General features: G+C 67.1%; 2 protein-coding genes across 2 annotated transcripts in view; one reads left to right on the top strand and one right to left on the bottom strand.

Annotated features, from left to right (window-relative positions):
* Window positions 1-4787: 4787 nt before the first annotated feature.
* The window catches only part of SND1 (staphylococcal nuclease and tudor domain containing 1), a 137644-nt gene continuing 115690 nt past the window's right edge, over window positions 4788-26741 (bottom strand). Inside the window, 10 exon segments of the mRNA XM_059816483.1 lie at window positions 4788-4874; window positions 5402-5446; window positions 5871-5993; window positions 5995-6075; window positions 6156-6269; window positions 7574-7643; window positions 7754-7814; window positions 7817-7876; window positions 8449-8590; window positions 9630-9818. Coding sequence (XP_059672466.1) covers window positions 4809-4874; window positions 5402-5446; window positions 5871-5993; window positions 5995-6075; window positions 6156-6269; window positions 7574-7643; window positions 7754-7814; window positions 7817-7876; window positions 8449-8590; window positions 9630-9818 — 951 coding nt within the window. The 3' untranslated portion in view covers window positions 4788-4808.
* LRRC4 (leucine rich repeat containing 4) lies at window positions 21812-23776 on the top strand. The gene has a single exon (XM_059817151.1). It carries the CDS (start codon window positions 21812-21814, stop codon window positions 23774-23776), a length of 1965 nt encoding a protein of 654 aa, XP_059673134.1.

Below are 26741 nucleotides of genomic sequence, written 5' to 3'. Positions count from 1 at the left end.
AGCAGTAGTGGGATGGGGCTGTACCGGGACAGGGCTGTACTGGATGGAGCAGTACTGGGACGGGGCTGTACTGGGATGGAGCAGTAGTGGGATGGGGCTGTACTGGGACAGGGCTGTACTGGGATGGAGCAGTACCGGATGGGTCTGTACTGGACAGGGCTGTGCTGGGATGGGGCTGTACTGGGATGGGCTGTACTGGGACAGGGCTGTACTGGGATGGGGCTGTACTGGGATGGGGCTGTACTGGGACAGGGCTGTACTGGATGGAGCAGTAGTGGGATGGGGCTGTGCCGGGATGGGGCTGTACTGGATGGAGCTGTAGTGGCATGGGGCTGTACTGGGATGGAGCAGTAGTGGGATGGGGCTGTACTGGGACAGGGCTGTACTGGGATGGGGCTGTACCGGTATGGGCTGTGCCGGGACGGGCTGTAGTGGGATGGGGCTGTAGTGGGATGGAGCTGTACTGGGATGGGGCTGTACCGGGATGGGGCTGTACTGGGATGGGGCTGTACTGGGACGGGGCTGTACTGGGATGGAGCAGTAGTGGGATGGGGCTGTACTGGGACAGGGCTGTACTGGGATGGGGCTGTACCGGGATGGGGCTGTACCGGGATGGGGCTGTAGTGGGACAGGGCTGTACTGGGATGGAGCAGTAGTGGGATGGGGCTGTGCCGGGATGGGGCTGTGCCGGGATGGGGCTGTACTGGGATGGGCTGTACCGGGATGCTCTGTACCGGGACGGCTGTACCGGGATGCTCTGTACCGGGATGCTCTGTACCGGGACGGCTGTACCGGGATGGGGCTGTACTGGGACAGGGCTGTACCGGGACGGCTGTACCGTGCCCGCCCCGTCCGGCAGTACCGGTACCGGCAGGTGGTGCCGTTTCTCTCTCCGCTCCCGGCGCTCGCGTGCCGGAGCCCCGCCCTCTGCACCGCCCAGTACCGCCCAGTACCGCCCAGTACCGCCCAGCACCGCCCCAGCATGGCCCCAGCGCAGCCCAGTGCATCCCAGTCCCACCCAGCAGAGCCCAGCACGGCCCCAAGGCAGCGTGCCCGGTCCCCAGAGCCGGCACCCCCCGCCTCTGAGCTCCCAGTTCACGCTGGTGCCCACTGGGCTGCAACTGGGGCCCCCTCCCGGCCCCTGCCCGGTCCCCGTCGGGGGACAGGACGCGTCCGTCTGTCCCCTCCTGCCCGGGCCCCGCTGCCGGCTGAGCGCGGGGGTCCCGGTGCTTCGGGGCAGGGGACACTGGGGACACACGGAGGGCTCTGGTGTCCCCTGGCTGGTGGCACTGGGGACGTTGGGGACACACGGTCCCCTGCCACGGAGGGCTCTGGTGTCCCCCAGCTGGTGGCACTGGGGACATTGGGGACACACGGTCCCCTGCCACGGAGGGCTCTGGTGTCCCCCAGCTGGTGGCACTGGGGACGTTGGGGACACACGGTCCCCTGCCACGGAAGGCTCTGGTGTCTCCTGGCTGGTGGCACTGGGGACGTTGGGGACACACGGTCCCCTGCCATGGAGAGCTCTGGTGTCCCCTGGCTGGTGGCACTGGGGACGTTGGGGACACACGGTCCCCTGCCATGGAAGGCTCTGGTGTCCCCTGGCTGGTGGCACTGGGGATGTTGGGGACACATGGCCCCCTGCCATGGAGGGTTCTGGTGTCCCCTGGCTGGTGGCACTGGGGACGCTGGGGACACACACTGTGGGTCCCAGCACCTCCTGTTTGAGCAGCACCCACCCCTCGTGTGATGGGAAGGGGCCAAGAGCTGGGTCCCTGCCACCCCCTGTGACACCCACAGTGTCACTGGTGGTGGCCACAGTCCCCACTCATGACTGGGTGGGGGGGGTGTCCCAGAGACCCCCAGAGACCCCTTCCAGGGACATCCAGGTGTCCTCCAGAGACCCCCCAGTGACACTGTGGGATGAGCCTCAAGGACCTCCAGACACTTAGGCCCTCCAGTTACACCCCAGAGACCTCCAGGGACCCCCAAGGACCCCCAGGACCCCGCAGAGAAAACCAGAGGCCTTCAGGGACCCCCAAAGAACCCCAGAACCCCCCAGAGATAGGCAGAGACCTTCAGGAACCCCCAAAGGACCCCAGGACCCCCCCGAGATAGGCAGAGACCTCCAGGGACTCCCCAAAGACACCCCAGAGATAGGCAGAGACCTCCAGGGACCCCCAAAGACCACCCAGAACCCCCCCAGAGATAGGCAGAGCCCTCCAGAGACCCACCAAAGACCCCCAGCACCCCCCCAAGAAAGTCAGAGACCTCCAGGGACCCTCAAAGACCACCCAGAACCCCCCCAGAGATAGGCAGGGACATCCAGGCACCCCCCAAAGATCGCCCAGGACCCCCCAGAGATAGGCAGAGCCCTCCAGGGACCCCCAAGGACCACCCAGAACCCCCCAGAGATAGGCAGAGCCCTCCAGGGACCCCCAAGGACCACCCAGAACCCCCCAGAGATAGGCAGAGCCCTCCAGGGACCCCCAAGGACCACCCAGAACCCCCCAGAGATAGGCAGAGCCCTCCAGGGACCCCCAAGGACCTTGCTGTGGCAGGAAAGGGTGGCCAGGCTGGGGACAGGGGATGATGCTCCGTCCCCACAGCTGCAGAGGGGACAGCTGTCCCCAGAGACCCCCGACCCGGGAGGGGTGGGCTGCAAAGCACCTCGATGCCACGGTGATGGACACCAGAGCTGGGGGTGGGAGGGGGGGGAGCAGTCACCCACGTCCCAGGACCCCCTCCCGGCTCCCACAGCCATGTCGGCGGCACCCCCACCAGCTCTGCCTTTAATTACGATCGTTTGCCGGCGTTAATTATGGACTCGCTCTGCTGTAATTGCGTTCAAATTAAATTAGCACAGCCCTGTAATTAGCTCCCCAGGAGCAGGGTGGCCAGCGGGGACGGGGACCCCGCCAGCGGGCCCGGCCGACACCGACCCCCCACCACGGTCATCGATCGACGGTGCTGGGGACGCCGGGGACAGTGGCCCGTGGGTGGCATTCACCGGTGTCCCCATGGGCACACGGTGACGAGGGGACCGGGGACAAGCTTGGCATCACCACGGATGCCCGTGGGCTCGGGGTGGGGAGGACACGGGCACAGCCCCCCCGCCGCGGGAGCCAGCGGCACCCCGCCACGCACCGGGGTGCAGGTGGCAGTGGGAAGCCCAGGGGACTTTTCGGGGGGGGGCTGCTGTGCTCCCCCACCTTGCGTGGCTCAGGTTGGGGTGCAGGGGTGGGTTTGGGGCAGGGTTGGGGTGAGGGTTGAAGTCAGAGCTGGGGTCCAGGCTTGGCACCCAGGGTGGAGGTTCAGGGTTCGGGTCCAGGATTGGGGTGTGGGGTTGAGGTCCGTGATTGAGATTTGGGGTTCAGGATCAGGGCCAGGGACCACGTTTGGGACCCGGGGTTGGGGTCCAGGTTTGGGACCTGGGGTTGAGGTCCATGGGTGGGACCCGAGGTTGGGGTCCAGGGTCAATGACGACGTTTGGGACCCAGGGTGAAGGTCCACCATGGGGACCCAGGTTTGGGGTCCAGGTTTGGGTCCCAGGGTTGAGGTCCATGGCTGAGACCCAGGTTTGGGACCTGGGCTTGGGGTCCAGGTTTGGGTCCCAGGTTGAGGTCCATGGGTGAGACCCAGGTTTGGGGTCCAGGTTTGGTCCCAGGTTGAGGTCCGTGGGTGGGACCCGGGGTTGAGGTCCAGGTTTGGGACCTGAGGTTGAGGTCCATGGGTGGGACCCTAGGTTGGGGTCCAGGTCTAGGGGCCATGGGTGAGACCCAGGTTTGGGGTCCAGGTTTGGGTCCCAGGTTGAGGTCCACAGGTGGGACCCAAGGTTGGGGTCTAGGGTCAATGACCACATTTGGGACCCAGGGTGAAGGTCCACCATGAGGACCCAGGTTTGGGGTCCAGGTTTGGGTCCCAGGTTGAGGTCCATGGGTGGGACCCTAGGTTGGGGTCCAGGTCTAGGGGCCATGGCTGGGACCCAGGTTTGGGGTCCAGGTTTGGGTCCCAGGTTGAGGTCCATGGGTGGGACCCTAGGTTGGGGTCCAGGTCTAGGGGCCATGGCTGGGACCCAGGTTTGGGGTCCAGGTTTGGGTCCCAGGTTGAGGTCCATGGGTGGCACCCAAGGTTGGGGTCCAGGGTTGGGGTCCCGGCTTGGGACCTGGGACTGCAGGAGGGGCTTGGACCAGACGCTGCACCATTGCTGCTGCCTCGGGGGGCACCCCCCATCTCCCCCCACCCACCCTCCATCCAGGCTCCTCATCCACCCCCTGGCCGGCGCTCAGCGCTCCCTGGAGCAGGATGAGCCCTTCCCGCTCCCGGGATGGGGCCCTGGGGCTGCAGACCCCCCTCAAGGACCCCCCCACCGCCGCGGCAGGGAGGGGATGCCCATACCTGGAGCATCTCCCCCTTCCCAGGGGGTCCCAGCCCTGGGGGGCAGTTTGGGTCCCTGGGGACGAGGTGGGAGGGGTGACACCAGCACAGAGGGGACCCCCCCGGCAGGGAGACACCGACGCTTGACTACTTTTATTGGGCCTCCGAAGCTTTAAATACAGGCCGGGGGGGCGGCGCTGGCTGCGGGCAGGACACGGGGGCAAATTCTGCTGTCAGTCGGACCAAGGCAGGGGGCCAGGGGGGCCGGGCCCGCCCCCCACCCCGACATCCCCGGGGCACGGAGCTGTGGCCCCCCACTTCTCGGCTGCCCCGGGCCCCGGGGGACGGGACGGGGTGGGACGGGACGAGGAGAGGGGGGCAGGAGGTTGGTGTGGTGGCGGCGGTGGGGACGCGGGCCCCCGAAGCATCCCTTAGCGGCTGTAGCCGAACTCGTCCGCGTCGTCCGCGCGGAAGTCCCCGTAGCGCCAGAGGTTCAGCTGCAAGAGAGGGCACAGGATGGGGCCACATCCAGCGCCAGCACGGAGACGGGGGGCTGCATCCAGCATCACCCCAGAGATGGGGGGCTGCATCCAGCATCTCCCCCGAGGACGGGGGTACCACAGCCAGCATCACCCCAGAGATGGGGGGCTGCATCCAGCATCACCCCAGAGATGGGGGGCTGCATCCAGCATCTCCCCCGAGGATGGGGGTACCACAGCCAGCATCACCCCAGAGATGGGGGGCTGCATCCAGCATCTCCCCAGGGATGGGGGTACCACAGCCAGCATCACCCCAGAGATGGGGGACTGCATCCAGCATCTCCCTAGGGATGGGGGTACCACAGCCAGCATCACCCCAGAGATGGGGGGCTGCATCCAGCATCTCCATGGAGACAGGGGTACCACAGCCAGCATCACCCCAGAGATGGGGGTACTGCATCCAGCACCCCCCCAAGGCACGGGTGCTGCGCGGGGCACCCCGGCCGTGCTCCCGCCCCATCTCCCACCCGCCCCCCCGCACTCACCCGGGCGCTCTTGGCCGTCTCCTGGGCGTTCAGGTACTCGGTGATCTGCGGGGACAGAGGCCCGGGGTGAACCCGCACCCCCTCTCCTGCCTTCCCAGGGGGGCTGGGGGGGGGTGCGGGGCCCTGCACCCCCAGGGACCCCCGGCAGGGTCTGCCGGGCAACGCTTGGGGGGGGGAACCCCACCCTGTCCCTCCTGGCACCCTGAGGGAGGCAGAGGGGGGGGTCCCCATCGAGGGCAGGGAGGTGGGACCCCCACCCAGCACTACCCCAGGAGGGAACCCGGGTGTCCGGGTGGGGGTCCCACCCCCCCACACCCCCCCAGGCAGCCACCACCACCGAGCCGGGATCGATCCAGCATCAGACGCACCGGGGATCGATGGCTGCTCCGCCGCCCGTGGGACAGAGCCCACCCCACTGAGAGTGGGCAGGGACACCCCCCCCACCCACCCATCACCCAGCAGCACCTACCACTTTCTGGAACTGCTTCTCCTTGCGCACCTCCACCATCACCAGCCCCTCCTTGACCAGCCCCAGCCCCACGTCGCTCTTGGAGTCGGCGAACTGGAGGGTGACGTGGGGACAGCCGGGGTCCCAGGTGCTCCACGTTGAGCAGGCACTGGGTGTTCTGGATGTCCCGCACCACGCTGTCCACCGCGTCCGCCCGCGCGTCGTCCTGCGGCACCGCACGGCGTCGGAACCCCGCGGTCCGGCGGGGGACCCGGAGCCCCCCCTCCCCAACCGGCCCCTACTTACGTCCTGGGGCACCTGGATGAAGGCGAATTTGTACTCGGTGGCTTGCGCCGGCAGGACGCGGGTGCTGAAGGCGGGGGGCAGCGCGGCCAGGCGCGTGGCGGGCAGCGTCTCCTTCTGCGGGGGCAGAGAGGGTGCTGGGGGTGGGAGGGCACCAAGGGTGCTGGGCACACCATGATGGGCTCTCTGGTGCCAGGATTGGGAGGGCACCCAAGGGCACACCATGATGGGCTCCCTGGTGCCAGGATTGGGAGGGCACCCAAGGGTGCTGGGCACACCATGATGGGCTGCCTAATGTCAGGGGTGGGAGGGCACCCAAGGGTGCTGGGCACTCCATGATGGGCTCTCTGGTGCCAGGATTGGGAGGGCACCCAAGGGTGCTGGGCACACCGTGATGGGCTTCCAAGCACTGGGGTTGGGAGGGCACCCAAGGGTGCTGGGCACACCATGATGGGCTGCCTGGTGCCAGGTTTGGGAGGGCACCCAAGGGTGCTGGGCACACCATGATGGGCTGCCTAATGTCAGGGTTGGGAGGGCACCCAAGGGTGCTGGGCACACCGTGATGGGTTCCCTGGTGCCAGGATTGGGAGGGCACCCAAGGGTGCTGGGCACACCATGATGGGCTGCCTGGTGCCAGGTTTGGGAGGGCACCCAAGGGTGCTGGGCACCCCATGATGAGCTCTCTGGTGCCAGGATTGGGAGGGCACCCAAGGGTGCTGGGCACACCATGATGGGTTCCCTGGTGCCAGGATTGGGAGGGCACCCAAGGGTGCTGGGCACCCCATGATGGGTTCCCTGGTGCCAGGATTGGGAGGGCACCCAAGGGTGCTGGGCACACCATGATGGGCTCCCTGGTGCCAGGATTGGGAGGGCACCCAAGGGTGCTGGGCACACCATGATGGGCTGCCTAATGTCAGGGGTGGGAGGGCACCCAAGGGTGCTGGGCACTCCATGATGGGCTCTCTGGTGCCAGGATTGGGAGGGCACCCAAGGGTGCTGGGCACCCCATGATGGGCTGCCTGGTGCCAGGATTGGGAGGGCACCCAAGGGTGCTGGGCACACCATGATGGGTTCCCTGGTGCCAGGATTGGGAGGGCACCCAAGGGTGCTGGGCACCCCATGATGGGTTCCCTGGTGCCAGGATTGGGAGGGCACCCAAGGGTGCTGGGCACACCACGATGGGCTCCCTGGTGCCGGCTAGAGGTAGGAAAACGGCAGCACCCAGCCTCAAGGGATGGACGGACAGACGGACGGACGGATGGTGCTGCACCCCGACATCTTCGGTCCCAGGGGCACGATCCTGCCCCTGCCTGATGCTCGGCAGCTGGGGGACACAGCCAGCTCCCCCCTGCACAGCCCGGCTGCACCCCAGGGTGCCCCCCACCCATGCCCCCCCCGTCCCCGGCACGGCGAGCACTCACGTTGCCGTAGTCAATGTAGAAGATGTGGACTTTGGCCGCCGACTCCACCTTCTCCACCCGGGCCCGGTACCTGGAGAGCGGGATGGAGATGGGTGGGTGGGGGGTGTCACCCCAAAACCACGCCTCAGTGTGGGGCAACGTCACCGGGGGTGGGGTGGGGGGGTGGGACCCCCTTCTCACCATTCTCCGTCGACGAACTTGGCGATGCAGAAGTCTCCGCGGCGCGGGGCGTAGGAGCCTCCACGGGCGGGTGGCTGCCCACCTCGGCGCGCATGTTCTCCATCAGCTTCTCCAGCTGGGCGCCTGTGGGGTGGGGGGGGGCCGGATCCAGCACCCACCCTCCGGCCACCCCCCCGTCGCTCGCCCCGGGGCTGCGGTGGGGGCTGCTCTCATTTAACCCGGGACACGCGGCTTTTTGGGGGCTGCCCACCAAAACCGAGCGTCCTCATCCCACCGAAATAACCGCCCCCCCCAACCCCTCTGGGTGGCAAAACACCCATGGGTGCTGGGGGGTGCTGGAGCTGCGGCGCCGTGAGTATCGCAGAGGGGTGGTAATAATTCCATGGGTGCCGTTGCCTTACGGCTTCACCCGCCACCCGCTGCCGCAGCCCCGCGGTGCTCGGGGACGGGGAGGGGTCCCCGGGGAGCTGCGCGCCCTCCGGGTGGGGACCCACGCAGGGACCACGATGGCACGGGCGGGAGGTGGGGGGGGATTCGGAGCCAGCGCCGTGACAGGTTGGGGGTCCGGGAATGAGCCCCGTATCCGTGTCCCTTAAAGCAGTCTGAAGGGGTGGGGGTGAGACCCACAGGGTTGGGGGGGGGGGGGGGAGAAGAGGGTGGGGGGAGCGGGGGGACCCCAACCCCGTCCCCTTTACCCGTCTCCACGTCCTGTACGTAGAAGTGGAGATCGTCCGTGATCTCCGTCACGAAGACGGGCTTGTAGTTGGCTGTGCGCTCCTTCTCCTCCAGCACCGGCACCACCTCCTCCACCGGGGTCTCCTCGTAGTGGGACCACACCTGGGATTGAGGGGGGGACACACATTGGCCGGGGGACCCCACTGTCATGCTTGATGCCACCGGCAAGTGGCCAGGATGACGGGGATGATGGCTGTGCCGCTACGCCGCAGTCAGAGCATCCCTGGTCCCCAGCACCCTGGATCCCATGTGTCTTAGGGTGGGGACATCCCTCGGGTTGGGGACATCCTTTGGGGTGGGGACATCCTTCGGGGTGGGGACATCCCTTGGGGTGAGGACATCCCTTGGGGTGGGGACATCTCTTGGCGTGGGGACATCCCTTGGGGTGGGGACACTTCTTGGGGTGGGGACAGCCTTGGGGTGGGGACATCTCTTGGGGTGAGGACATCCCTCGTGTTGGGGACATCCTTTGGGGTGGGGACATCCCTCGGGTTGGGGACATCTCTTGGCATGGGGACATCTCTTGGCATGGGGACATCCTTTGGTGTGGGGACATCCCTTGGGGTGGGGACATCTCTTGGGTTGGGGACATCCTTCGGGGTGGGGACATCCTTCGGGGTGGGGACATCTCTTGGCGTGGGGACATCCCTTGGGGTGGGGACATCTCTTGGCATGGGGACATCCCTTGGGGTGGGGACACTTCTTGGTGTGGGGACAGCCTTGGGGTAGGGACATCTCTTGGGGTGAGGACATCCCTCGGGTTGGGGACATCCCTTGGGTTGCGTACATCCTTGGGGGAGGGGACATCCCTTGGGGTGGGGATACCTCTTGGCATGGGGACATCCCTTGAGGTGAGGACATCTCTTGGGGTGGGGACATCCCTCGGGTTGGGGACATCTCTTGGCATGGGGACATCCCTCGGGTTGGGGACATCCTTTGGCGTGGGGACATCTCTTGGGTTGGGGACATCCTTCGGGGTGGGGACATCCCTCGGGGTAAGAACATTCCTTGGGGTAAGGCCATCCCTTGAGGTGAGGACTTCCCTTGGGGTGGAACAACCCTTGGCATGGGGACATCTCTTGGCATGGGACATCCCTTGGGGAGGTGACATCCCTCGGGGACGGTCTGGCCCCGCGCTCACCTTCTCCTTCTTCTGCTTGGCGGCCTCCTCGGCGGCCAACAGCGCCTTGTAGTAGGGGCTGCGCTCGGCGGTGAAGTGGACCTTGGAGAGGGCGTGCTCCACCAGGGCCACCGACAGGTTGAGGCCCTCGATGTGCAACCAGCCGATGAAGTTCCCCGCCTTGTCCATGCTCTCCACCTCCACCTCCACCTGCGGGCACCCGGCCGGGAGGGACGTCAGTCCCTCTGCACCCTCAGCGCTGGGCAGGATCCGGCCACGCGCCCGTCCCCACCCCACGCCTGCCCGCCCAGCCACCGCGCCCATCCCCAAATGCTCGTCTTCGTCTCGGCTGCTCCGAGCTTCATCAAGCCGCAAAAGGAACATCCGGCTACGACGGAGTTTGACCGGGTGGGCGGACGCGTGTCGGGCATGTGCCCGGCCAAAAGCCACCGCAACGTGGGGTCTGGGAGACAGGTCCTCCCTGCTATGCTCCCTGGCACCCAGCTCTGCTCCCTGGCACCCAGCTCTGCTCCACGGCACCCAGCTCTGCTCCCTGGCACCCAGCTCTGCTCCACGGCACCCAGCTCTGCTCCCTGGCACCCAGCTCTGCTCCATGGCACCCAGCTCTGCTCTACAGGCACCCAGCTCTGCTCCATGGTCACCCAGCTCTGCTCCATGGGCCCCACCATCGCTCCCGAGCACCAAGCTCTGCTCCTGGGCACCCACCTTTGCTCCCTGGCACTCAGCTCTGCTCCACGGCACCCTGCTCTGCTCCCTGGCACCCAGCTCTGCTCCACGGCACCCAGCTCTGCTCCATGGTCACCCAGCTCTGCTCTACAGGCACCCAGCTCTGCTCCATGGGCCCCACCATCGCTCCCGAGCACCCAGCTCTGCTCCTGGGCACCCACCTTTGCTCCCTGGCACCCAGCTCTGCTCCATGGGCACCCAGCTCTGCTCCCTGGCACCCAGCTCTGCTCCATGGGCACCCAGCTCTGCCCCCAGGCACCCAGCTCTGCTCCTGGGCACCCACCTTTGCTCCCTGGCACCCAGCTCTGCTCCATGGGCACCAAGCTCTGCTCCATGGGCACCCACCATCGCTTCTGGGCACCCAGCTCTGCTCCACGGGCACCCAGCTGTGCTCCTGGGCACCCACCTTCGCTCCCTGGCACCCAGCTCTGCTCCATGGGCACCCAGCTCTGCTCCTGGGCACCCACCTTCGCTCCCTGGCACCCAGCTCTGCTCCATGGGCACCCAGCTCTGCTCCTGGGCACCCACCTTCGCTCCCTGGCACCCAGCTCTGCTCCATGGGCACCCAGCTGTGCTCCTGGGCACCCACCTTCGCTCCCTGGCACCCAGCTCTGCTCCATGGGCACCCAGCTGTGCTCCTGGGCACCCACCTTCGCTCCCTGGCACCCAGCTCTGCTCCATGGGCACCCAGCTGTGCTCCTGGGCACCCACCTTCGCTCCCTGGCACCCAGCTCTGCTCCATGGGCACCCAGCTGTGCTCCTGGGCACCCACCTTCGCTCCCTGGCACCCAGCTCTGCTCCATGGGCACCCAGCTGTGCTCCTGGGCACCCACCTTCGCTCCCTGGCACCCAGCTCTGCTCCATGGGCACCCAGCTGTGCTCCTGGGCACCCACCTTCGCTCCCTGGCACCCAGCTCTGCTCCATGGGCACCCAGCTGTGCTCCTGGGCACCCACCTTCGCTCCCTGGCACCCAGCTCTGCTCCATGGGCACCCAGCTCTGCTCCTGGGCACCCACCTTCGCTCCCTGGCACCCAGCTCTGCTCCATGGGCACCCAGCTCTGCTCCTGGGCACCCACCTTCGCTCCCTGGCACCCAGCTCTGCTCCATGGGCACCCAGCTCTGCTCCTGGGCACCCACCTTCGCTCCCTGGCACCCAGCTCTGCTCCATGGGCACCCAGCTGTGCTCCTGGGCACCCACCTTCGCTCCCTGGCACCCAGCTCTGCTCCATGGGCACCCAGCTCTGCTCCTGGGCACCCACCTTCGCTCCCTGGCACCCAGCTCTGCTCCATGGGCACCCAGCTGTGCTCCTGGGCACCCACCTTCGCTCCCTGGCACCCAGCTCTGCTCCATGGGCACCCAGCTCTGCTCCTGGGCACCCACCTTCGCTCCCTGGCACCCAGCTCTGCTCCATGGGCACCCAGCTCTGCTCCTGGGCACCCACCTTCGCTCCCTGGCACCCAGCTCTGCTCCATGGGCACCCAGCTCTGCTCCTGGGCACCCAGCTCTGCTCCCAGCAACGCCCAGGGAAGGGAACCAGCAAGGGGTGAGGGCAGGAGGGCGCAAGGGGCGAGGGCAGGTGCACCCCGCTCTCCGCAGCCCAAGCTCCCTGCCGGCACCCGGGGAGCCCCGGCAGAGCCCGGAGCCACACGGGTCCAGGCCGGGGGCCGAAACGGGCTGCACCCCCCCAGCACCCATCGCTTGTGCAGGATCAGTGCCCGCTTGGGGGGCAGGAGCACCCCCGGGTGGGTGCCAGGGGCCCCGCGCCCCCAGCCCGGCTCAGCCAGAGCACCCACCAGCCCGGCGGGGAGGCAGCGGTGCCTGCAGCATGGCTCTGCCCGCGCCCCGTCCTGCAGCGTCTGCCTGCCAAGGGAAGGGCCCGGAGCTCGCACAGCACCCCGAGCGAAGCGGAGAGTGCAAATGGAGTGGGCAAACTGGAGTGGGCAAACCAGAGAGCAAACTGGAGTGGGCAAACTGGAGTGGGCAAACTGGAGTGGGCAAACCGGAGTGGGCAAACTGGAGTGTGCAAACTGGAGTGGGCAAACTGGAGTGGGCAAACCAGAGAGCAAACTGGAGTGGGCAAACTGGAGTGGGCAAACTGGAGTGGGCAAACCGGAGTGTGCAAACTGGAGTGGGCAAACTGGAGTGGGCAAACTGGAGTGGGCAAACCAGAGAGCAAACTGGAGTGGGCAAACTGGAGTGGGCAAACCGGAGTGTGCAAACTGGAGTGGGCAAACTGGAGTGGGCAAACTGGAGTGGGCAAACTGGAGCGGGCAAACTGGAGTGGGCAAACCGGAGTGTGCAAATGGAGTGTGCAAATGGGAGAGCGAACTGGAGTGTGCAAACCAGAGTGTGCAAATTGAGTGTGCAAATTGCGTGTGCAAATTGAGTGTGCAAAGAGGAGAGCAAAATGCAGAGCAAACCGGAGTGTGCAAACCAGAGAGCAAACCGGAGTGTGCAAACTGGAGTGTGTAAATAGGAGAGCAAAGCGGAGTGTGCAAACTGGAGTGTGCAAAGAAAAGAGCAAACTGGAGTGTGCAAATGGAGTGTGCAAAGAGGAGAGCAAAACTGAGTGTGCAAACCAGAGAGCAAAATGGAGTGGGCAAACCAGAGTGTGCAAACTGGAGCGTGCAAATGGGAGAGCAAACTGGAGTGCAAACCGGAGTGTGCAAACTGGAGTGTGCAAACTGGCGTGTGCAAATAGGAGAGCAAAGTGGAGTGTGCAAATGGAGTGTGCAAACTGGAGTGTGCAAAGAGGAGAGCAAAACGCAGAGCAAACCGGAGTGTGCAAACTGGTGTGCAAAGAAAAGAGCAAACTGGAGTGTGCAAATGGAGTGTGCAAAGAGGAGAGCAAAGTGGAGTGTAAAAACTGGAGTGTGCAAACCAGAGTGTGCACAGAGGAGAGCAAACCGGAGTGTGCAAAGAGGAGAGCAAAGCGCAGAGCAAAGGGGAGTGTGCAAACTGGTGTGCAAACCGGAGTGTGCAAAGAGGAGAGCAAAGCGCAGAGCAAACCGGAGTGTGCAAAGCGGAGAGCAAAGCGGAGTGTGCAAACTGGTGTGCAAACTGGTGTGCAAACTGGAGTGTGCAAAGCGGAGAGCAAAGCGGAGTGTGCAAACCAGAGAGCAAACTGGAGTGTGTGAAGAGGAGAGCAGCTGAAGAGCGAACCAGAGTGTGCAAACCGGAGTGTGCAAACTGGAGTGTGCAAACTGGAGTGTGCAAACTGGAGTGTGCAAACCAGTGACAGCAACTTGGGGTGCGCAAACCAGCGAGAGCAAACTGGAGAGTGCAAGACGGCCACCGCCTGCAGCCTGCAGCCCTGCCCCAGCGCAGAGCTGCCCGCCCGGCAGTGCAGGCAGGGCTGCAGGCAGGGCTGCAGGAAGGCATGCAGGGAAGGTGCAGGGAAGGTGCAGGCAGAGGTGCAGGCAGAGGTGCAGGCAGGGGTGCAGGGAAGGTGCAGGCAGAGGTGCAGGCAGAGGTGCAGGCAGGGGTGTAGGCAGGGGTGCAGGCAGAGGTGCAGGGAAGGTGCAGGCAGGGGTGCAGGCAGGGGTGCAGGCAGGGGTGCAGGGAAGGTGCAGGCAGGGGTGCAGGCAGGGGTGCAGGCAGAGGTGCAGGCAGGGGTGCAGGGAAGGTGCAGGCAGGGGTGCAGGAAGGCATGCAGGGAAGGTGCAGACAGGGGTGCAGGCAGGGGTGCAGGGAAGGTGCAGGCAGAGGTGCAGGCAGGGGTGCAGGCAGGGGTGCAGGGAAGGTGCAGACAGGGTTGCAGGCAGAGGTGCAGGCAGAGGTGCAGGGAAGGTGCAGGCAGAGGTGCAGGCAGAGGTGCAGGCAGGGGTGCAGGGAAGGTGCAGGCAGGGGTGCAGGCAGGGGTGCAGGGAAGGTGCAGGCAGGGGTGCAGGGAAGGTGCGGGCAGGGGTGCAGGCAGGGGTGCAGGCAGGGGTGCAGGCAGAGGTGCAGGGAAGGTGCAGGCAGGGGTGCAGGCAGGGGTGCAGGCAGGGGTGCAGGGAAGGTGCAGGCAGGGGTGCAGGCAGGGGTGCAGGGAAGGTGCAGGCAGGGGTGCAGGGAAGGTGCGGGCAGGGGTGCAGGCAGTGCTGCCACCTGGCACGCTGGCAGGCCGGGGCTGACGCACGCCGAGGATGCGTTTCATCGGGATCTCCGAGGCCGGGGGATTATTTCCGTGGCCTGAACCTCGGCTCTGTCGCTCCGGGCGGGAGCAGCCGGGCACGGCACGGAACCCCCCGAGCAACTGGGGTGCTGCCGGCCGCACGCTGCACCCACCCAGCTGGGGTGCCAGGCGGGAGCGGGGGTGAGAGCATCTCCTGGGCACCCCCATGGACCCCGTGCCCCCCATGGACCCCGGGCACCCTCGTGCACCCTACACACCCCCTTGCACCCTGCACACCCCGGGCACCCTGCAGAGCCCTGCGGCACCCTTAACACCCCCTTGCACCCCAAGGACCCTGCACACCTATGTACTCCTTGCACCCTGCACACCCCGTGCACCCTACACACCCCCTTGCAACCCATGCACCCTGTGCACCCATGCACCCCTTGCACCCTGCACACCCTGTGCACCCTACACACCCCGTGCACCCTACACACCCCCTTGCACCCTGAGCACCCTGCGCATCCATGCACCCCTTGCACCCTGCACACTCTGTGCACCCTACACACCCCCTTGCACCCCGAGCACCCTGCGCACCCATGTACCCCTTGCACCCTGAGCACCCCCTTGCACCCTGAGCACCCTGTGCACCCATGTACCCCTTGCACCCTGCACACCCAGAGCACCCTGCACACTCCCTTGCACCCCATGTATCCTGTGCACCCTGCACCCCCGTGTGTGCATCACCCCGCAGCACCCTGCCGCAGCCCCCACAGCCTCCGGGCTCCCCTTTCCCAGCGGCACCCGTTACCGCCTCGGCAGTTCTGCCGGGGCCGGTAACCTCCGTTAATTCCGTTAACGGGAGTTAAAGCGCCCCAAAACCAGAGGATTTGCGAAATAACGCTCCCTGCAAAGCGCGGGGCACCAGCCGGCGCCTCACACGGCGCATGGGGGGCGGGTAACAGGGGGCTGCATGGGGACGGGGGGCCCGGATGCTGCCGGGAGCCGAGCCCCCCACCACGGTCCCCAAGCACCAAACCCAGGTGCCAGCAGCCGGCAGAGCCGAGTGGGATACTGGGGACCACGGGGGACGTATGTGTCACCCCTGCTGGGGACAAGCTTGGTGTCCCCTGGAGCTCCCTCCGGTCCCCAACCGGCGGGCTTGCAGCCCCACGGCACTTTGGGGGTGGGCAGGCACGAGGTGCCACGCAGGCAGGAGGTGCCACACAGGCAGGAGATGCCACGTGGGCACAAGACGCCACGCGGGCACGAGGTGCCACGTGGGCACGAGGTGCCACACAGGCAGGAGGTGCCACCCATGCAGGCAGGAGACACCACACAAGCAGGAGGTGCCACGCAGGCAGGAGGTGCTACGTGGGCAGGAGACGCCACGCGGGCACAAGACGCCACGCGGGCACGAGGTGCCACACAGGCAGGAGGTGCCACGCGGGCAGGAGATGCCACGCGGGCAGGAGATGCCACGCGGGCAGGAGACGCCACATGGGCAGGAGACACCATGCGCGCAGGAGATGCCATGCGGGCACAAGGTGCCACGCAGGCAGGAGGTGCCACACAGGCAGGAGACGCCACGCGGGCACGAGGTGCCATGCAGGCATGAGACGCCACGCAGGCAGGAGGTGCCACGCAGGCACGAGGTGCCATGCGGGCAGGAGGTGCCATGCGCGCAGCAGATGCCATGCAGGCACGAGATGCCACCCATGCAGGCAGGAGACACCACACAAGCAGGAGATGCCACGCAGGCACGAGACGCCACGCAGGCGGAAGACGCCACGCGGGTAGGAGACGCCACGCAGGCAGGAGGTGCCACGCAGGCAGATGCCACACGAGCAGGAGACGCCACGCAGGCACGAGGTGCCACGCGGGCACGAGGTGCCACGCAGGAAGGAGATGCCACCCAGGCAGGAGGTGCCACGCAGGCAGGAGGTGCCACACACGCAGCAGATGCCATGCAGGCATGAGATGCCATGCAGGCACGAGACGCCATGCGGGCACGAGGTGCCACGTGGGCAGGACACGCCACGCAGGTAGGAGGTGCCACGCAGGTAGGCAGGAGACACCACACAAGCAGGAGATGCCACGCAGGCACGAGACGCCACGCAGGCAGAAGACGCCACGCGGGTAGGAGACGCCATGCAGGCAGGAGACGCCATGCAGGCAGGAGGTGCCACCCACCCAGGCAGGAGACACCACGCAGGCTGGAGATGCCACACAAGCAGGAGGTGCCACGCCGGCAGGAGATGCTGCAGATGAAGCACACAGCACCAGCCGTGCCCAGCGCCCTGGGGCTGCATCCGAACCCTGCCCGGGCTGGGGGGGTCCGCCCAGGCCCACCCCGCTGCCAAGCGCTGAGCCCCGGCACGAGGAGCACCCCCAAAAGGGTGTCCCCCGGCGGGTACCAGCCAGGGGGTGGGGGGCCGGGGGCCGGCCAAGCCCCGGAGCTTCTGCGCTCATAAAGCCCCTTTGAGAGCGTCCGCGGGGCGGCAGCGAGCCAAGGCTCCCGGCACGCGCCCGGCATGCTGATCGCCTCTGCTGCCTGCCCTGCTGCTGCTGCCACTGAGGAAGAGGACGGAGTCCGGAGCCCCCGGAGCATCCTCCCTCTGGGAGAGCCGGACCCCTCCGGGGGTGCCATGGCCCCTCCGGGGGTGCCACGGCCCCAGCCCTGGACTCCCGGGCGAGCAGCGCTGTTTCCAGCAGCTCAGAAATTTGCTTGGTACCACGGGCGCGTGCCGGCTGCCACCCCGGGCAGGGCAAGTGCCGTGCCCCCAGGCTGTGGTGTGCCCGGGGCCGTAGCGCCCGGTCCGTAACGCCCCGAGCAAGACTCTGTCGTGGCCTCCGGCACGAAGCCGCATTTCCATCTAGCGGCAGTCGGACCGAACGGCAGCGGGACACGGCGCAGCCGGTGCGGCACCGCACGCCTTGGCCAAACTCGACCCCCCGGGCAGCCCCTTCCCAAACCTCCCCTGTGCCAGGCCAGCGGGGCCATAAGCGCAGCCGCCTGCGGTGCGCCGGGTGCTGGCAGAGCCGGGGCACCCACGGGTGCGTGCAGCACGTGCCCCGGCTCCCGCGCAGAGGTCGAACATGCGTGCGCAAATGCACGTGCGCGAGCAAAGCACAAGCGACCGCGTGGCCCGCACACGGAGAGTCTTCTGCCGGGGTGCCGGGGAGCCGCACCCCGCTGCCTGCACCCGCCGGCCTGGCTGGGGAGCAGGGGGTGCTCCCTCCTGCTGCCGGCTCCGGTGAGCACCGACCCCCAGTACCGTGGTGCCGCAAGGCCTCCCGGCGCTGCACCAACCGCCGCTCCATCACCCGGAGCACCAGCACTTCGCCAGCCGCATCCCTCCGCCATCAATCCTTCGTCAGGTGCCGGTGGCTAATTGCATCCGCCTGGCTGGCAGCCGCACGCCCGGCGCTGCGGCGGGGCCGGCGGCCAGCCGGTGAGCAGCGGCGGGTGCATGGCTCGGCACCACGGCGCTGCCGGGGATGGGCAGAGGGTCGTTGTCTTTCTGCAGCCCCTTCCAGTCGCCGGAGCTGCAGCCCAGGACGGGGTTTGGCTCACGGCCGGTGCAGCCACCGGGACGGCACGTGCCGGCGCCGGGTGCGTGGCGCAGGCACTGGCCACGCCGCTCCCCGCCGGGGCGAGGTTTGGGCCGAGCGGGAGATGGATGGGCCCTTGCGCTGCTTTACAGGTGCCACGTTGTGATAATTTAATTACCTCGTCGTAGCCTTCAGCGTGGTTAATTGTGTTTGGCTCCACCGGCGCTGCCGGACACGGAGCCGTTTTCCCATCCCGAGGCTCATCAATCCTGTCGGAACCTTTCCCCCTTGCTTAAAAAAGCCTCGCAGCATCCCTCTTTCCTTCCACCGCACGGGCTGCCGGCACCACGCCTGCCGCGGCACCTGTGCGGCACGGCTGGGCCCGGGGCTGCTGGCACGCCGCGGGGCAGGATGAGGCCCCGGGTCACCCATCGTCCCCAGGGATGCTTGTGCCGCCTCCAGCTGGTCCGGTCCCCAGGGAGCGGCACCCGACGCACGCGAGGTGGGACCCCTGCAACGCCACGGGGCGATGCTCCGGTGGCAAAGGTGTCCCTGTCCCCTGTGCCACCGGCGCGGGGACGAGCGGGACGTTAATGGAATCGCGAGAAGGTCTTTGCTTCGGCAGGGACGGGACGCAAACACTGCTCTCTGCCGCGGGGGACGGGGGGACCCAGACCCACCCGTGGGGGTAGACGAGGCCATCAGGTCCTGCAGCACCCAGGGGACATCGCTGCCACACCTGGCAGTGGGGACCGCCGGGGGGGGCTGCAGAGGGGTCCCCCCAGGGATATGCCACCCACATGGGGACGGTGACCCCAGCTGGGGTCCGGCACCCGACAGGGAGCAGGGAGAGCGTCACGGGGTGCCACGGGGTGCTGTCACGCAGGGTGTCCCCAAGGGGCCACCCCTGAGCACCCACCAGCCCCACAGAGGTGGCCGGCCGGCTGCGGGCACCCACCGGCCCTCGGGTGACGGCTCTGCGTGCCACCGGTGGGCACGGCCCCACGCACCCGGGGAGCAGGGGGTCTGGGGGGGGACACGGGGACGGGCCGATCGGGGTGCTGCGCGGGGACCCAAATCCCCGCGCCTCACCCCAAAGCCGAACGTCCCACCGGAGCCGCTTCCCCGACCTCTCGCCCCGCGCAGCCCTCGGTTTGGGGTGCGCAGCGCTGTCCCCGGGGGGGTCCCAGCCCCGCTCCCTCGCACGGCGGGTGCTGTTGGCACGTCCCCGTCCCGCGGCCCCCCCCTATCCCACCCCACCCCATCCTGACCCGGAGGCGGGGGGCCCACAGACACCGAAACCCTGCGCGGGGTCCCCAGGGACGCCCACCCGGCAGGGACAGCGGGGTGCAGACGTGGCTTCTATCAGACACCAGAGAATCCACGTAGGATTGGGGGGGGTTAACCCCCCCACGAGGAAAGCAGCTCCCCCCCATCGCCTCACCCTGCACCATGCCCACCTCCTCGCCGCCAGCCTGGGGGGGCCGAGGCACCCCCCACCCAGGACCCCGGGGACCCCCATCCCGGGCAGCACATGAGCCCCCCGCCGCCGGCGCTGCCGGTGGCCCCGCGGTCCCCGCATCCCGCAGGGACGCATCCTGCTCGGTGCGGCAGCCCGTGGGGGAGAGCCGAGCTGGGTGCCGCAGCGGGGGAGCCCCCGGCCCCCCACCCGTGTCCTCGTTCTCTTTTTATTAATTAAAACTCGGCCGAGGCTCCTCCGGAGCTGCCGCCCGGGAAACCGCTGCCGCTCGGGACGCTTCGGCGCTGCCGGCGAAGCTCTGGGCCGCCAGCAGCTCAACCGGGGCGTCGAAGAGAGCGAGTGGGGTGCCAGGCTCCACGGTGGGGGGCACGGCCCCCCGGCAGCTCCCCCCCACCTGCTCCCACTCTGCGCCCCTCCGCCCGCGCCCCAGCGGCGATGCGCGCCGGGGTGTCACCCACCTCGCAGCAAGGGTGCTGGCACCCATGGGACCCTGGGGTGCTGGTGTTTGCCCCCCGCTATCCCAGGGGTTCGTTACCTGGCCGGTGCTAATTACCCACCCGCACCGCACCCCCCACCGGGGGGGGCCAAGGTGGCGGTGGGGGCAGGACACCCAGGCGCAACCCCGCAGCCCGTACCCCAAAAAGCAGGCGGCACCCATGCGCCCATCACCCCGGCACCGCAGCCTACGGCGGAGCCGGACCCACGCCCCCCCCCCCGCAGCCACGCAGCCAGGCTTGTCCTTTCCATCAGTGTCACAGCTTGTGTCGGGTCTCAGCCCTGCGCTGGGGGTTGGGGGGGGGTGCTGCAGCCGGGGGTCCTGCTCGGTTGGGGGGTGTGGGTCTCCAGCCACGGACGGAGCCGCGTCCCCCCCCCGTCACCTTAAAGCTGCCAAGCCGCTCCGTCCGTCTGTCTGTCCGTTCGTCCTCACCCCGGGGGGGTCAGGCCTCGCCGGGGGGGGGTGCGCTTCGCTGAGACACCCCCCCCCCCCCGCCATATCCCCAGAGCGGGGCTGCGGGCAGGGAGGAGGAGGAGGAGGAGGAGGGAGGAGGAAGAGGAGGAGGAGGAAGCCCATCCCGCATCTTCCTCCCGGAGCAGCGAGCCCCAAAATAGCTCCCGGCCGCCGCACCGGCAAAGCGGCGCCGGTGGAGCCCCTCCGGAGCGGGGCAGGGGGGGGGTGGCGGGGTGGGGGGGGTGTGTTTTGGGGGGGGGGGTGTCAGGGTGCTGGCGGGGCCGGCGGTGCTGAGCATCCCCCGCCGCTCCCGGGCTCCCGCCGCGATGCGTCAGCAATCCATCCGCGCTCCCACTGAAGGACAAAAGGATGCGAGAGCCGCCTGCGCGGCTGCCGCCCGCACCGCCCGCACCGCCCGCACCGCCCGCGCCGGGGCTCCGCGGGCCCCCCCAGCCCCGCAGCACCGGAGGATGCCCGCCGGCCCCGGGACCACCGCCGCCCCGCGCGGGGGGCACGGCCGCTGAAGGCGACGGGAGGGAGGGAGGGAGGGAGGAGGGTGGACGGTTCCCTTCCCCTTCCCCTTCCCCTTCCCGCTCCCGCTCCCGCTCCCGTCCCCCCCCGGGACGACCCGCCGCCCCCGCGCCGGCCCTTCCCCTCCGCTGCGCGGGGATTTTCCGCCCCCCCGGGGCCCTCCGCGCTTCGTTTCTTTATCGCCACCGATCTTTTTTTTTTTTTTCTTTTACCGCCGGGGTTTTTCCCCTCTCCCCTTCCCCTCCCCCTTCCACATTCCCAATTTTTTTTTTCACCTTTATTTTTTTTTTTTTTTTGCCTGCCTGTGTTCCCCCCCCCCCCCGCCATGCCGGCCCGGCCGGGGCGGCCCCACGGGCGGAGGTGCGAGGCGCGGGCAGCGGCGGGGGGCTGCCGGGCCCCCGCTTAGCCGGGCCGCCCCCCCCCCGCCCCGCACCGCACCGCAGCCTCCAGGAGCCATTTTGTCTTTTTTTTTTTTTTTTGCCCCCCCCCTTTTTTTTTTTTCTCTCCCCACGGCTTTGCTCAGCGCCGAGCCCCCCCCCACCCCGGAGCGGCCCCCCCACCCCTTCCCCAGGTAGGTACGGCTGGAGCGCAGGGCTCGGCCGGGAGGGAGGGCTCCTCTTTCCTCCCCCCGCCACCTCCTGTCGCTTTTTTGGGGCTAAACCCTCATTTTTCCCATAAACACCCCCCCCCGCACCCCGACCCCCCCCCCCCGCACCCCGACCCCCCCCCCCTCCGGCCAGCCGGGCCCAGCTCGCCGGAGCCGGGAGAGGGGGGGGCCCTGAGCCGGTTCTCCTTGTCACGCCGACATCCCCAGACGATGGTGAATGATGAACGTGCCACATCATGAAGCTCTTGTGGCAGGTAACTGTGCACCACCACCGCCGCCGCCGCGCCTGGAGAGCTGCCCTGGTCTCCTACCTGACGGTACACGCGTGGATCCTATACGTGGCCGCCGCCTCCCCCGGACCCCAGAGCTGCCCCTCCGTCTGCTCCTGCAGTAACCAGTTCAGCAAGGTGGTCTGCACCCGTCGCGGCCTGGCCGAGGTCCCCCCCGGCATCCCCTCCAACACCCGGTACCTCAACCTGATGGAGAACAACATCCAGCTGATCCAGGCGGACACTTTCCGCCACCTGCATCACCTGGAGGTCCTGCAGCTGGGCAGGAACGCCATCCGGCAGATCGAGGTGGGGGCTTTCAACGGGCTGGCCAGCCTCAACACCCTGGAGCTCTTTGACAACTGGTTGACCGTCATCCCCAGCGGGGCCTTCGAGTACCTCTCCAAGCTGCGGGAGCTGTGGTTGAGGAACAACCCCATCGAGAGCATCCCCTCGTACGCCTTCAACCGGGTGCCCTCCCTCATGCGCCTGGACCTGGGCGAGCTGAAGAAGCTGGAGTACATCTCCGAGGGGGCTTTCGAGGGCTTGTACAACCTCAAGTACCTGAACCTGGGGATGTGCAACATCAAGGACATGCCCAACCTGACGCCCTTGGTGGGGCTGGAGGAGCTGGAGATGTCGGGCAACAACTTCCCCGAGATCAAGCCGGGCTCCTTCCACGGGCTCAAGTCCCTCAAAAAGCTCTGGATTATGAACTCGCAGATCAACCTGATCGAGCGGAACGCCTTCGACGACCTGACGGCGCTGGTGGAGCTCAACCTGGCCCACAACAACCTCTCCTCCCTGCCCCACGACCTCTTCGCCCCGCTGCGGTACCTGGTGGAGCTCCACCTGCACCACAACCCCTGGGACTGCGACTGCGACATCCTCTGGCTCTCCTGGTGGTTGCGGGAGTACATCCCCACCAACTCCACCTGCTGCGGGCGCTGCCATGCCCCCCTGCACATGCGGGGCAGGTTCCTGGTGGAGGTGGACCAGACCTCCTTCCAGTGCTCGGCGCCCTTCATCATGGACGCCCCCATGGACCTCAACATCTCCGAGGGGCGGGTGGCCGAGCTCAAGTGTCGAACTCCTTCCATGTCCTCCGTTAGGTGGTTGCTGCCTAACGGGACGGTCCTGAGCCACGCGTCCAGCCACCCGCGCATCTCCGTCCTCAACGACGGCACCTTGAACTTCTCCCACGTCTTGTTGACGGACACCGGGGTTTACACCTGCATGGTGACCAACGTGGCGGGGAACTCCAACGCCTCGGCCTACCTCAACGTGAGCACGGCCGAGCTCAACACCTCCAACTACAGCTTCTTCACCACCGTCACGGTGGAGACCACCGAGATCTCCCCGGAGGACATCTCCCCCAAGTTCACCAAGCCCGTGCCCACCACCTCGACGGGCTACCAGCCGGCGTACACCACCACCACCACCGTCCTGGTCCAGACCACGCGGACGCCCAAGCAGGTGGCGGTACCCACCGCCGACTCCGGCGACAAGATGCAGGCCAGCCTGGACGAGGTGATGAAGACCACCAAGATCATCATCGGTTGCTTCGTGGCGGTGACGCTCTTGGCCGCGGCCATGCTCATCGTCTTCTACAAACTCCGCAAGCGACACCAGCAACGCAGCACCGTGACGGCCGCCCGGACGGTCGAGATCATCCAGGTGGACGAGGACATCCCGCCGGCGGCCACCGCGGCGCCGACCGCGGCGCCGACCGCCGGCGTATCAGGTGAGGGGGCGGTCGTGCTGCCCGCCGTTCATGACCACATTAACTACACCACCTACAAAGCGGCGCACGGGGCCCACTGGACAGAGAACAGCTTGGGGAACTCTCTGCACCCCCCCGGGACCACCCTCGCCGAGCCCTATATCATTCAGACCCACACCAAGGAGAAAGTCCAGGAAACCCAGATATGACTTATTATTTTGGGGTTTTGGGGAGGGGGGGGGGGGAGGCTTTTTTGGGTTTCTTTTTTCTCCCCCCCCCCCCCCCGCCCCGAAATTACCGATGCAATAGAATGCACAAAACCCGAACGACGACGACAAAAAATAGAAAAGGAAATTAAAAAAGCACCCCCCCAGACAGCAACTTTTGTACAGAGCGGGGGAGAGACTTTTTTTTCTTGTACATGCTTATATATTAAATCGACGGGCTGATAAGAGAAGCAGATTATATTAAAATTTAAACAACAAAAAAAAAAACCCCAACCCAACAAAACCCACAAAAAAACTATTTTCTAAACTCGCAACTTCTATTTAAAAAGAGGGAGAGAAAGAAAACACTCCAAAAATTTGCCGAAACCGGAGCGGCGCGGTGCAGCGCGGCGCGGGGGGAGACGCCGGAGCGGGGAGCGCAGAGAGGAGCCCGGCGGGTTTTGGGGGGGGGGGGGGGGGAATGTTGGGGTGGGGGGGGGGCAGGATGAGGCCGGACCCCCGTCCCCCGGCGCTGCCCTGGCCGCGTGCCGCCTTCACCGGCTTCGAAGCGGAGCAGGGAGCGGGACGGCGGTCCGAGCCGCCGCGCTGTGCCAAAATCTTCCAAATGCAATAAAGAAATTAATTTTGGGGGGTTTTTATTTTATTTTTGGGGGGGGGGGTGCAGCCTGTGGGCCGGGGCTGGACGTCTGCAATGTATCGAAGCAAAAAATTAACAAAAAACCCAAGAAAAGGGGACACCCCCCCCCAAGGCGGGTGGGTGCTGGGGGGGCCGGTGGTGGTAGTGGTGGGGGGGGGCGAGGAGCGGGTGCCCCCCGTTCTGCTCCGCACCCCCTCTCCTGCTGCACCACATCCTGCAGGCCCCGGCGTGCGCCGCCGCACCGGGCACCGGCGTGTGCCGCCGGCACAGGGCTAAGGCTCCTGGGGGGGCTGGGGGGGCCCCCGCCGGGAGACCTGACGTATGATTGTAGACCACCTTCAGCAACACGCTGCGATTTTTAATCCTTTATTATTTTTTTTTTGGGGGGGGGGGTGTCTATTTTTCCCCCCAACCCCCCCTTTCCCTTCCTTGGATGGGGGCGAGGATGGGGACCCCCCCCCCCCCTCCCCAAGCCCACCCTGAGGGCTGCTCCTGGAAAGGCGAGGGGGGGCCGGGAGAAATTAAGGGCTCGGGGGGGGGGCTCAGCCCAACGATGGGAGGGGGCCGGGGGGGCCACCAGCATCCGCAGTGGCTGCCGGGGGGGTCCCGGTGGGGACGGCAAGTGCCTCCTGGGGGTCCCGAGGGGCTGGGGGGGTCCGGGGGGGGGGGGCACGGGCAGGGGCGGGCAACGGGGGGGTCCTCCCCGGCCGCTCAGGCACTGGAACTACTTTAATTTCTTATTTTAGCTTTAAAAAAAAATTACCGGAGGGTGTCAAATCTGAACTAAAAAAAAAAAAAAAGGGGGGGGGGCACGCGCGGGGGGGGGACGCAGAAGTTATATCTATATCTATATCTCTCTATATAAACGCCAGAAGGATCTGACTGTACGTTGAGAAGCAAACAACCACGACAAAAAAAAAAAAACAAAAACAAGTGTATTTTTGTATTTTAATAAATATTGTTCAAAATTTGTAATGCCGTGTCCCTGAGGGGTTAAGGCGGTGGGTTGCGGGGGGGCTGCTGCCGTGTCCCCCCCCCGGCAGCCGGCGGCCTGAAAGGGTTTCTGTTGTGCTTTTTTTGTCTTTCCAGCAGTAAAAAGCTTCCAAAAAATCGCGGAGGGGGAAGCGGGGAGGAAAATGGAGGGAAGAGGCGGGGGGCGACGCATGGCGGGGGGGGGCTGCCCTGAACTGGGGGGGCAGGATGTGCTGGCGGCCGGCTTCGTGTCTGTGTGCGTCCCCCCAAAACAAGCTCGAGCACCCAAGCGTGTGCGCGTCGGGACCCCCCCGGCATCGCCCCGCTTTCGGGCACCGCCGCGGTGGGCGCCCGGTTGAAGATGCCGGTGCGTCCCCCACCGCGGGACCCCCCCAGGCTGGGGCGCAGGGGATGGCCCCCCCTCCCTCCATCCTCCCCAGGGGCTGCCTGGGTTTGGGGGGGTCGCTGGGGCTGTTACCCCTCTGATTTCTGGGTTCCCGGGCTGGAAAAATCTTAATTCGCCATTAAAGGAGGGAGCGGGCGCGGGCGAGAGGGAGGATAAAGCCGGGAATGAATCACCCGGCAGCGGGTCCGGCTGCCCGCGCTCCAAGATGGTCGGGCAGGGGAAATGGGATGGAGGCCATCCCCGGCACCGCGGTGGGAACACCGGCACCCCCGGCTCTGCGGGGACACCGGGGACCCCCGGCTGTGTGCGGACACCAGGGACCCCCGGCTCTGCGGGGACACCGGGGACCCCCGGCTGTGTGCGGACACTGGGGACCCCCGGCTCTGCGGGGACACCGGGGACCCCCAGCTGTTTGCGGACTCCGGGGACCCCCGGCTCTGCGGGGACACCGGGGACCCCTGGCTGTGTGCGGACACCGGGGACCCCCGGCTCTGCGGGGACACCGGGACCCCCGGCTGTGTGCGGACACCGGGGACCCCCGGCTCTGCGGGGACACCGGCACCCCCGGCTGTGTGGTGACACCAGCACCCCTGCCTCCACAGGGACACCGGGACCCCCGGCTCTGCGGGGACACCGGGACCCCCAGCACTGCAGGCACACGGGGTGCCCTGGGTGCTGGTGGTGGGGACGCGGGGACCCTCATGGGCAGTGGGGTCCCTGAGGTGCCACCACCCCATCCCAGCCCTTGCGGCAGTGCCGGGGTGACGGTGCCCGCCAGCAGCCATGGGGCCACCCCTGTGCCGTCCCCGCGGCCATGGGGGCTGCCTCCAGCATCGGGGACGGAATAGGGGTCCCCGGGGGACCCCATCGCCCAGCCCGGGGATGCCAGGGAGAGGAGACCCCCCGGCACCCGGCTTCACCGGCTCCTGTGC

This window comes from Gavia stellata, chromosome 4, assembly GCF_030936135.1.
Source record: "Gavia stellata isolate bGavSte3 chromosome 4, bGavSte3.hap2, whole genome shotgun sequence".
Lineage (NCBI taxonomy): Eukaryota > Metazoa > Chordata > Aves > Gaviiformes > Gaviidae > Gavia > Gavia stellata.
This window is presented reverse-complemented; position numbering and strand designations above follow the sequence as displayed.